Here is a 12,103-nt window from a genome sequence, read left to right as displayed (position 1 = left end):
GGGATGTGGTGTGGTCACATGGTTTGCAGAGGTCCAGCTCCTTTCTGCGTTCCCAGGCAGCCTCCAGTTCACTCCAGATGGCAGTCCCTCATAGGAGCAAGGAAGATGGACAGGAAAGATTGCCAGGTTCACCCCCCACCAAAAAAAAACACCACAGGGGACATAGCAGCCATGCAAGGAAGAGCAGGGCTTGCACCCAGGTACCAAATCTGCATCTGACACCTTCACTCCAGATTTTAATCAGGTGTCACTTCCTTCTTCATTGTTTGCAACTCAGTAAATAGGAGGAGAACTTTCCACAAAGGTGACCCAGAGCAGGGACACTTCTACAAGCACAGCATCACATCCTCCTGTGTCCAGTCTCATAAAAAGCACAGACTGGCCTGGAGCACACGCCTTGCGATCGCTCTGAAAAACGGTGGTGCATCAAGAATATATTCAGCTCAGGAATTTTCTGCCTAGAGAGTTCCTGCAAAATCAACTATTTTCTGCAAAATACAGCAACTGGCCATTTTTGGCAGGGAAACCTCTGGGTTTCCTCACTATCCAGCCACACCCACCAGTCCCCGGGATGCAGCACCCATGGCATGCCTTGGCCCTGGCACTGCCTGAGGGGAGCCCCATTTACCTAGCAGGTGTTTCCACCCAGACTATCCCCCTTCCAGAACAAGTAGCAGGGAGGGCAGAGTCAGTTTGGGCATCTCCATAGTGTCTCCCATTTTCAGGGATCAGATGAAAATTTCCCTCTTGCAGAACTCACAGGAATGACATCACTCACCCAAGTGTCAATAACAACATTTATTTTTATTATTTCCACAAATTGTAATTTTATCTTTAGGAATATTTTACATAGACACAGAGAGGAGCCCAGAGATGCACTTTCTCACCCACACTGACTGATAACACCTGCCTGGGTCTTATCTTTCAACCATGGGCACTTTCTGAACCATTTCTTGATGTCTTACAGTACACAAAACCAAGAACAAGCGCCTCATCCACAGAGGCCCAGAGGCTCCTGTGACCAATAAACTCCCTTGCCCTGGAGCATTTTTCATTCCTCTCCAAGAAGAGCCAGGTTCAGTCTGTGCAATTCAAAGATCTCAGTTTAACTCAAAGAACACCAATTTTTGACCAGTATCCATTTAGTAATTTGAAAGACCAAAGCCTGCTTGTTCCTCATACCAAGTTTCCAAGGCAGTTACTGGTTTATGCTTCAATTTCATGGCTGTAAGAGACCCAGTCAGATTATTTCATGTGTTGCATGATGCAATAACCTAGTGGTTGCTCAAGCCTACCCACATAATGGTCCTGACTTTCTGCAAGTTTCCTGGCAATACCAGGCAATTATTAAAGAGGTTTGGGGTTTTTTTTTCCTCTCCACTGAGCCAGCAATGTAGGCTTGAAACATTCTGGGCTCTCCAGGAAGACTTTCAAGGCTATTTCAAGGGATTCAGATAGCCTGCAATGCCAGGTTGGCAGATTCCTTTGCAATGCTTTAAAACAGTCTCACCCTGTGGTAGGGACTGATCAGGCAGGACAGATGCTGGGCAGGACAAGCAGCAAAATCCTCATTACCAGGAAACCTGCTCCCAGGAGAGGGACTGCAGGGACCCCCTTCGCTTCCGTCTGTGGCTCAGGCACAAGGTTTAGAGTTGCTCTTGTCCCCTTTCCTCTTCTGCTGTGGTTCGCCACCCTCCACATGCACCGCCACCCTTGCCTTGGGTATCTTGTATTTGCTTTTCTGGCTGTAAAGGAGGTTTTTCTGGAAGAATCGTGGGATGTTGCCTTGGTACAGCAAAAGGGCAATGAGCATCCCTGAAATGAGAGTACAGACCCCTTCCATGTGCTGCATCGAGAATCTCCACCCTCCCCACATGACTTTCAAGGTTCTTGTCGCAACCTTCGTCATGACCAAAAAGTAGCTCAGCATTACTGAAGTCCCCACTGACAGCTGAAAGAGCCTTGATATATTACTGTAATGAAAATTCGACCACTGTGTCCTTAATGCAAGGGTTGTTTTGACCTAAAAGGCCCATAAACAACACCAGCAGTCTCTGACCTCACTCCTTGCATTCAAGGCAGCACATATTCAGCTCCCCAGGGTCATCCAGAGGTTGTGGACGACTCAACAGCATAGTTTAGCCTGTTGTTGCTCTAAAACATCCTTTCCTCGTCTCTCTCAAACTTTGGCCTTGGAGTGGGGGAGTTTTGCCTATGCCCCATATAGAAACTAGTTTTAAAGAATAGAGAACAAAGAGATGATTCAAGTGACAGAGAAATGGGACAGAAAAGGACACTTGTCACTGGCAAGACTCAGGTTCAGCCCCCGGAACAGTTTGCATTTTGCTCAGCATTTCTGCAATGCCCATCGCCTGCCATCCCAGCCCCTACCCCCCAGTACCTCCCAGGCAGATCTCACCTGCAAGGGGCCCCAACCAGTAAACCTGGACGTAGTCCCAAAAGCTGCTCCCTGAGCAATGGAAGGTGGCAGCTGTGGCTAGGGCAGGGTTGAAGAAGGCCCCTGTGAATGGTCCGGCTGCATGGGAAGAGAAGCATGGCCATCAGTCTTGTTTGCATCCTTTGAAAGACTGACAAACAGCTGGGCCAGGAGACCTGTGATGCCTCCTGCCTGTCAGGAGCATCTCTGCTGCTGCCCAGGTCTGGCATCTGCATTGCTTGGACTGTGCAAAAGCAGCACATGGGGAAATCATAGAGTAGTTTGGGTTGGAAGGGACCTTAAAGATCACCTCATTCTAAGCCCTCTGCCATGGGCAGGAACACCTCTCACTAGGCCAGGCTGCTCAAAGTCTCATCCAACCTGGCCTTGAAAACTTCCAGGGAGGGGATATCCACAGCTTCTCTGGATGACATGTTCCAGTGTCTCACCACCCTCCCAGAAAAGAGTATCTTCTTAATACCCCATCTAAATTTACCCTCTTTCAGTTTGAAACCATTAGCTCTCATAAAAAGCAATTCCCCTTCTTTCCTGTAGCCCCCTTTATGTACTGGAAGACCACTCCCCAGAGCCTTCTCTTCTCCAGGCTAAACAGCCCCAACTCTCTCAGCCTGTCCTCATGGGGGGGTGCTCCAAGCCTTGATCATCTTCATGACCCTCCTTCGGACCCGCTCAAGCAAGTCCATGTCTTTCTTACGGATCCCAGAGCTAAACATAGTACTCCAGGTGGAGTCTTGAAAGAGCAGAGGGGCAGAACCCCCTCCCTCGACCTGCTGGCCACGCTTCTCTTGATGCAGCCCAGGATGCAACTGGCTTTCTGGGCTGTGAACACATCCACCCTTGTAACCTGGAGCTTTGCAGGAAGCTTTGCAGTGCAGGAGTGAGGGGTTGCCTTAGGGGACATTCAAGGAAAACGCCCCCAGTCTCAAGATGTAACTTCACATGTGCTGCTGCTACCTAGATATCCCTAAACTGCCATCTTCACCTCAAAATGAGTATTTCCCAAAATAAGTAGAAAACAAACATCTTGGTAATCGTTACTTCTCAAGTCCTGGAAGATGAAAAAGGACCATTCCTCCTCCACAAATGAGGTATTTTTCTAAATGATTTAAAGAATGGCAAGTTCTGCTCACCTGCGTAGGTCAGGAAGGTGACAGTCGCTGCCAGTACAGGGATCTGGTACATCAGATTACTCTGTTGCAACTTGAGAAGGACAAGGTGGAAAAGAAAAGAGCAGGTGCCTTCCACAAAGGCAGCGTGGTGTAGAGACGTGTGGATGGAGGAGCTGCACTCTGATGCTATAAGGTTCTGGATGAGATGGAAATGTGTCAGCTGCCAGGACCAGTAGATCTTGGTGACAACCCATGCCATCGCCATGCCCACACACTGGGCCAGCAGCTTGGCAGCAGTTGCAGCAAGGTTGGACTCAAGGAGCAAGAATTCCTGGAGAGAGATGGTCGGGTTGGCAGATGCTCCGTCAAAAGAGGTGCCGTGAACAGCGAAGAGGAGGAAGAGCAGAGTCAGGACAACATCTGGGCCAAAGCCACCACCCCATGGGCCGATCTCCAGCAACATCCTCAGCTCAAGGCAGCTCATGCACAACTGTAACGAGCCAGCAAGTTCTCTTGCAAAGCAGCTGTATGCTCCAGGAGACAGAAGCCACTTGGAAAACCGCCTGAGTGCCTGGCACAGTCCAACAACCAGGAAAAAAAAAGCAATGGAGACATTCAGGCCGGCCATAGCCAAGGTTACATGGGAAGACAGACCAAACCAAAACCCAGGAAGGAGCAGAGAAAGCTTCTGCACCTCCTCTTTATAAAGCCGTGTATAAGCAAACGTGGCACAGCCCGACAGGCTTGGGAAACATCGCACGTGCTCTCCTTTGCAGGGCAATGCCTGCTGCTGCAGGAGCCGATGGACTTGCCCGCAGCTGAAACAGCTGACAAGTTGTTTGCCCCAGCAAATAGGTCCCAGTGTTATCTCCACCACACGGTCGGCGAGTCTCCAACCCCTGGCACTCATATCTGATGCCTGCAGCAGCTCCCTGAAGTTGCTCAGGTCTTTCAGAAGGAGCAAAATCCTTTATTTCATTTCTACTTGGCACCACAAATTGCAACCTACTGCCCCCCAATCCCAGTGCCTAGGACGCAAGGGGCTCTTGGAAAGCCAGCAACCCATGCAAGGGGCTCCTGTTTCTCCAGAGCAGAACCACTCTGAAGCCACAGTAAAGTCTGTCTTCAGGCAATATGAAAGCCCAGCTTGTTTACTGCTTCCTATTTCTTGTCATCCTTGTCTTGAGTAAGACCTCACCTCATTTGCTGGAGGTGGCACTAACTGCACATGCCCTTTGTCTGCAGGTGGCATTTCAGTGACAGCGACGTTTCAACTCCTCCTGCTGGTAGCACACATATTGTGGAGAGGTTATATCCCAGCTCTACCAAAACCACCCCATGGCATCCTGACTTATTAAATCAACACCATCTAAACATCCAACCACATTTGGGTTAGACCTTTTAACATACATTTGAGCTGACAGCAATCATGGCAAAATATGCTGTGGTTGCCCCAGTGGCTGCATCCTCTGTAGCAGCTCCCTCCGGGTCACTGGGGACCTGGGGTTTGTGGGAAGACAAGGGGATGGTCAGGGACAGAAAGCACAGAAGCAGCACAAGCAAGAGGTAGATAATGTCATATTATCAGAGACTCACAGTTAACGGAGCATAAACAAAGCATTATGTGCCTTCTGGGTCACTTCCCTCCTCTCCAGTGGAAATGACACCACATTGAGCTCACATTTCCTACAATGGGAACAGCATCTCCTTCACAGTGAACATGCTGCAGGGTAAAACATGCCCAGGGCGTGCTCTGCCATCATGGGAGCAAGCGGTGAGATGTGCCATGGAACAGCTGCTGGGCATCAGGGCAGCTGTGCTGGCAACACCACGCCCTAGGCAAAGCCCAGTCCTGTGCCCGTGCACAGGTAATGCAACTGCACAGGTAACCTACCCTGCTGGTGGGTAATGTAGGCTCCTCCTGCCACCCCATCACATGCAATGAGCCAAGAGCTTTTATTAATGTCATTTTATTTCCCTCTCATTTATAAAAGAAATTGCCAAGAGACACAGCTTTGAAGCACGCCTGAGCCAGGGATGGGCACTTAATGCAGTTTAAGCCAGTTACGGCAACACAGTCGAACTCACGAAAACCAGGAGTGTATGCTCTGAAGGCATCACTGCTGCTCAGCCTCTCTCCCTTGTAGCGTTGCTGCAGCAGAAAAATACACCACGATTTGGCAGGGCATTTCAGAGATTTTTGTGACGGTCACATTCAGCTTCAGCATCTCTTCCTGCAGCCCTACCCCTCATTTCAACAAAAAAAGAAGGGTGTCCCTTACACTAATATTTCTGGCTACTGTTACAAAAGAAAGCTGCCATGCACTAATGCCTAGGAAGCAAATGCATTCTCATCCTCTTACTCCAAACACAGCTGACATCAAAAACATCAACACCCATAGTAAAACTGGAAAAAAAGTCCCAACATCTCTTCCTTCCCACAGGAACTGATTTTTTCCCCTTCTTTTCAAGTATTTTAAGAATTGGGCCTTAGGAAGTAAATCGCAAGAGTTCTTTTTAAAACTATTTCCCATTCAACATCTGTAATTATGCCCACAGCATATCCTGCAATTGTGGGACATTTAACCCAGGCTGGAGAGAGAAGCTGGAAGCTGTTCCTTATGAGAATAATTCTGGGAGTAAATACCACCAATGATAGGAAACAAGCTGCTCGCGTATCTATCTCGCCTTAGTGCTGACAGCAGAAGAGGGCATGCTGCAGGCTCTGTACTGGAGCACGTCTTCAGGCCACTGCAAAGGCAAAACCAAGAGTACAAGCAGCTTGGCAAGGCTGCTCTTCTAGAAACAAGACTGTCTAAAAATTCAGACCCACACTGAAAACCACTTTTCTGTGGCTGGAACATCAGTGTCTTTTCTAAACCAAATTTGCTTTCAGGTCTGTCAAGAACTATAACAGCTTAAAACACAGGCACTGTAAATTGATTTATTTTTTTTTTAGCCATTGGATTAGCAACAAGCTGGCACTTCCACAGTTAATTAAAGTTTCTCAAAAAACACTGAAGGGTAATAAAAGCTGAACAGAACCATCCTGCCTCCCACCCGCCACACTATTTTAACACAAAAAGAGGTGATAGCTATGGCTGCATATAGTTGTAAGTTTATTTAAGGAGAGTTTTACTGGAAGGGGGGTGGATAAGAGCTTTCCAAGAGCAGCCACCTGTTACCAGCTGCTGCAACAAGGCAGCAGAAACCCAACAGCAAGTTTCCTCCCACAAGCAGCCAGATGAAAAGTGCTCAAAGAGAGTCACAAGTTAATTTGGCTTCAAGACCTGAATCCTTAGAATAAGTATTCACTGGGAGGAAAAAATAATAGAGATGGATCATCCTTAGTTCTAGAAACCTTGTCCCTAGAAATGTCACCTAGTACCCAGTATGGGAAAAGAGTACCTATCTGTTCCCACTCCAGAACACCCCATCGAGATGACCTGAGACACAATCAGCATCTCCTCCGGTGATATGCAGTTATACCAAACCAGATTCATTATTCACACGCCCTTCAGAAAACTCGAGAAACTGGAGTCTGTGCACTGAGACACACTGTGTGCTATTCCAGGCCCATCCTCCTCTCTACTGACTCAATACATCTCTTCTCCAAAACAGAAGTCTGGTGGCCTTGCACTGTCCTAAAGAGAATGAGCAATGATTAACTTCCCAGTGGGCAAATCCCACCAAAAAAAGCATTTAAAAAATAATCACTCCCTACATATTGTTTCAATAATCAAGTCAATAGGTAAATGTGATTTGAAATGAAGTTACAATGTGCTGGAAGGTATTTCCCCTGCAGACACTGGCTGGTGGACGGGAATAAGGAAAAACAGTATCGCCACTGCGATAAGGGAACGATGGCATGAGAAAGCTGCACAGGCACTACCCTCTTCCCTCATAAAAGACTGCAGGTAAAGAAATTACAGTCAGAAATCCATTGTTCTCACTTGTTGGCGTTTTCCCCACCTCAAGAAAAAAAAATAATTAAAAAATTTCCTCAGGTTGGAGTTCAAAGTAGGAGAAAAAAGCTCTTAGAAAAACCTGCTTCCTCCACACATCTGCAAAGCAACATCAAGACTTTAGCTGAGCTCAGCACAGTTTCATGTACCTTTCTCACATGGCCGATGATGGCTATTTTTATTAAAAACAATCTTCACAGCAAAACACAAGTTATACACATAGGAAAAAACGCAGCTGTACAAATCCCTGTGCACAGGCATTTGCAAACAACTGCTGTGCTCACACGAGCCACGCAAATTGCACTGAAACACAACACTTTTCTTCAGGCACCAGTATGAAAATGCCAGTTAGAAATGAAGACCCTCAGTTTTCAAACAACCTTGTTCCTGACCAGTGTTGCTGGCACAGAGAGAATAATTGTGCTCAGCTTTTTAGTAAACTCACTGCAACGAAGTAGCAGCCCTGAAAGTGAGAAATTGTTGCCCAGCTGCTTTTCTATCTTGAAGAACAACTTTAATTATGAAATCTTGAATAAACAGACTCAAAAAGATGGTGCTGCTCTTGATTTTAGTCTAGGCCAGGTATTTGCAAGGGATGAGCAAGTTCACACAAGACAAGGACTAGGAACTTCCAACTTGTGCAAACCATGTTCAGCCAAAACCCTACTCTCCTTCAAGCTGAGCAAGTACCAGCATCCAGATAATTAGTGATTTCCACTAAGCACCTCCTCCCTTCTCTTGTCAACATTTCCCCATGTAAATTAAATGCAAAATAACTTAAATGCAAAGTTGGAGAACATCAGTTTAAATGAATAAAGGGTCAAGTATATATAAAGACAAAAACACTACAACAAATTATTTAACCTGAAGAGACAGTGCTTTGTACAAAAGAACATTCTCATGTCTGGTTGAAAAGGCTTCTGAAGATAAGGTGGTTTCTTCATTCCCCTTTGTCAGTGGTATGAGCAAAGCCTGAACAACATGCAAGACGGGAAGAGCCAATTTCCCAGTAACACATGGGAAACACGTGACATGATGAGTCCTCAACATTCACAACCAAGATAGTTTCGGTTGAAAGACAGATGAAGTTTCTATCTCAACCCCAAAGCCTATTCGTTTACATGTCTTTTTCTTTAGCTAGACTGCCACACCAATAGGCTGCATCATCCTTTTGTAGTTCCAATGCCAAACATGAGCAAGTCTCTGCAGCCTACTAACAGGCACAATCGACCTCATCTCAAGTTTTAGGTGAGCTATCAACACCCAGCACGCTCACCTTGTTCGGCTCTGCCGGTCAAACACCAGTCAAGCTGGGATGGTACATGACCAAAAGCCACATCTTCCAAGCAGGCACCAGGACAGCTCACTCCCCACATTTCCTGCGCTGACACTTACATGCAGGATACTGGATGATATTAGGGGGCTGGTTAGCTCAGTCAGTTGTGCGTGGCACTAACAACACCAAGGTTGCTGGTTAGATTCCTGTTCAGTCCCCATGTGCTGCCTGATCTAGTCGAGAGGCGGCGTCCCTGGAGACAGGGAGGCTGCATTAAAATGATCTCTAAGGTCCCTTCCAGCCTAGGCCATTCTATGATTCTATGATATTCACAGTGCAATAAAGCAGTCTTGTTCAGAATAGTTATTGGAACATCATCATATTGTCACAACTGCAGTTTACTGGCCCATCAGTCCCACCCCAGTCACTACCAAAAGGCTACCTCACAGCCAACTAATCTGGTCTTTGCTTCACTCCATTCACAAGAACAGAGGATCTCTCTTCCATGGTGGGTGAAACGGGTGCTTCAGAGCTGCTCTCCTCCTGCCAGTGATCTGAAGCATTTTACAGAAGGCATAACTGTCTGTCTGGAGCATACTGCAGCAAGGAAAGCTTGCAGTTATCACAAGGCTGGTACAGACACTGATGAGTAATCAAATTTTAAAAGAAACAGATATGCTAGTATAGCATAAAGTGATATTCATCACAATTAAAGCATTTTTAAGAACCTTAACTGCAAACACATACATTCTGTTAATCCCATTAAGACATCTAAACATCAACTCTTTTCAGCTGCTTTTGTCTTAGAAACTGTAAAACTCAGATAGGGAAGGGGGAAAAAAAACAACAAATTTTTTTTAAAGTTTATTTCTAGCCCTGAAAAGAACAAAGTCAACAAATACAGTAGTTAATATTGCAGTAACAATTAAATAACATAATGGGATTAAATTACACAAAAGGCAACATTAAAATCTGAAGACAGTTTAAAAAAATAAAAAGAAAGCTTGCACCTACTTCCATTTCCATTGACAGCATGAGGAACAGACGGAAAAAATGGACCAGAGATTTATTTATTCAACTCCAACTCGAGAGATCCCTAACAACCTCCTAGCTCTCTCTCCAGTCCACCATCATCTCCTCTAAGAAAGGGACCCAGCCTCTCCGATCTGCTCTAGCCAAACCTTTGCACCTCGCTACACTGGAGAGCTGGTGGGGGAAGCCTACAACTAGTCAACACCTAAGGCAGGTCAAAGTGCACATTCCCAGGGCCATGGTTGCTTTTAATGAGAAGTCTGGTTTATTATACAAGAAAATCCCAGGACTTGCACATTCTCCACACGCTTGCATCTCAGCCATAAGCTGCCCAGCTCCATACACCCAACTAACCACACCTTTGTACGTTACACTTTGTACATATCACATGCGTATTTGATTCGGACTCAGGATCTTATGCTGGCACCCAAAAGAGTGCAAGACATATGGGAAACCCAACATTTCCAAATGCAATCCTTCCCTTATCATCATCTGCTTGAACTCTGGCTGGTCTCTGTCTGTCCTAGTGATACAGCAGAGATGAACAGCCCTGCAGCGAGTCTTAAGGACACTAACTGGCTCCCATCAGGGGAAAAAACCCACAGCTTGCATTTTTTAATCTTGCAGACATATCCAGCTGACATCGTTAGAAAAGCAACACCACTAAGACACAAAAGCACAGCACAACAACCTTCTTGGAGCTGGCCAGAGGAGAGCCACATCTCTGACCCTGATTACTGGTAGCTGGGGGTGAGAAACCTCACCACATAACAATAAAGCTGCAGCGTGGGGAAGGGGAGACGAGGACACTTCTCAACCTCAGAGCTAAACATCTCTCCAGATCACGCAGCAAGCTCTGAGATATGTTTTGGTAACTTCTGGACTGGGCCAAATTTTGTGTACTAAGATGGCTTAAAGTTTGGAAATCATGTCATAAGTAGACTAATTTGGACAATTTTGTAACACATTATAAACCATTCTCATTCATCAATAAAAGCAAACTAATAAGTTAAAATTACTTATGATTTCTTGCGCTTCTAGTTCAAAGAATGTAGATTTACCACAAGTTATCTTACTGTCTAGATTGTGCCATCGAAAGAAAATGAAAAAAAGAGGAAGAAGAAACAAAGAAAAATTCCCAGTTTAATTCTGGCACAGGGAGCTTCACAAAGTCCATTGCCAGCAACGGACAAAGAGGGAATCATCGGTACGACAGGTTTTATTTTTCAGCCAAGCCTCCTCACTACTTTGATCAGGGAGCCAGATGCATTCAAACCAGGGGCGTCGCCATTGCAGTGCTTACAGCATCCATGGCTCGTAATACATTTTGCCTGGGAAATGCATCTAGATTTCCTTGCCTGAAATGAGACACTGCCTTGAATTTAAACCGTAATTATTCTTAAACTTACAGCTAGAGGAATTTATTTCTGTGATGGAGCAGTTAACATAATTTACCCAATGTGAATTTTTACTACCAGGCGAGAGCAGAATGGAAGCTGAACTGCGATAATGCAGCACCTGACAGAACAAGGCACCTTGTTGGTACCACACCAATTCCTGAAAGCCAGTGAGTCGCAGCAGCAAATGCTGTGAGACCCTAGTCCCATTTCCCCTCCATCATTAGAAAGAAAAGCCTTTGCTGTTCTTGCCAGCCACTCTCAGCTGGAAGCTGGGTTTGTCATATGTCAGCTACCAGTCCCCAAAACATAGTTATCTCTATCACTGTACAAATACTGAAATTATCGGAAAATTACTTCTATCTTCTGCCAGCAACATTTGTAAAAATTGTGCAAAACAGTTTTATTCAGGGTCCTCTGCTCATACTCAACTATAACCCTATCTGTCCCGGGTCCTGCCCCACTGCGAATGCAATAAAATCCCATTAAAGTAATGGTGGTTCTTTCACAGAAGCATTTGGCACAATGTTATAACAGTTGGCTCTTCGTTAAACTGTTGGGAAAATTCAAATACATAGACTGTAGCGCTAGAAGAATCCAGAGGCACAGGCTCTTCTACACTCGCCACTGGTAACACCCCAAGAACTCAACCCCTCAAGTTCCTCACTGTCCTTCGGAGGGAGGCACTTTTTCTTGCATTGAACGTTTGACTTCCGCCATTCTAGCTGGTCTTTAGTGAGAAAGGATCGGTGTGACACATCCCATCTCCTCAGCCTCGAAACAGCCAGGCAAATAAGCCGCAGGAACATCTGACGGCACTGTTCTCCCCTTTCAGCTTTCAGATTTTCAGAACAGTGCTTTGGCAT

At 45.9% G+C, this 12,103-nt stretch overlaps 1 protein-coding gene across 1 annotated transcript; it reads right to left on the bottom strand.

Annotated features, from left to right (window-relative positions):
* Positions 1–1,633: 1,633 nt before the first annotated feature.
* Positions 1,634–4,195, bottom strand: LOC104281443 (aquaporin-12-like). Its single transcript, XM_009879438.1, has 3 exons — positions 3,589–4,195; positions 2,420–2,536; positions 1,634–1,815 (listed from the first exon to the last, which is right to left on the bottom strand). Exons 1-3 carry the CDS (start codon positions 4,193–4,195, stop codon positions 1,634–1,636), a joined length of 906 nt encoding a protein of 301 aa, XP_009877740.1.
* Positions 4,196–12,103: the final 7,908 nt, after the last annotated feature.

This window comes from Apaloderma vittatum, unplaced genomic scaffold (genome assembly GCF_000703405.1).
Source record: "Apaloderma vittatum isolate BGI_N311 unplaced genomic scaffold, ASM70340v1 scaffold18532, whole genome shotgun sequence".
Taxonomy (NCBI): Eukaryota; Metazoa; Chordata; class Aves; order Trogoniformes; family Trogonidae; genus Apaloderma; species Apaloderma vittatum.
The sequence above is the reverse complement of the archived record's forward strand: the minus strand, read 5'-3'. Positions and strand labels throughout refer to the sequence as shown.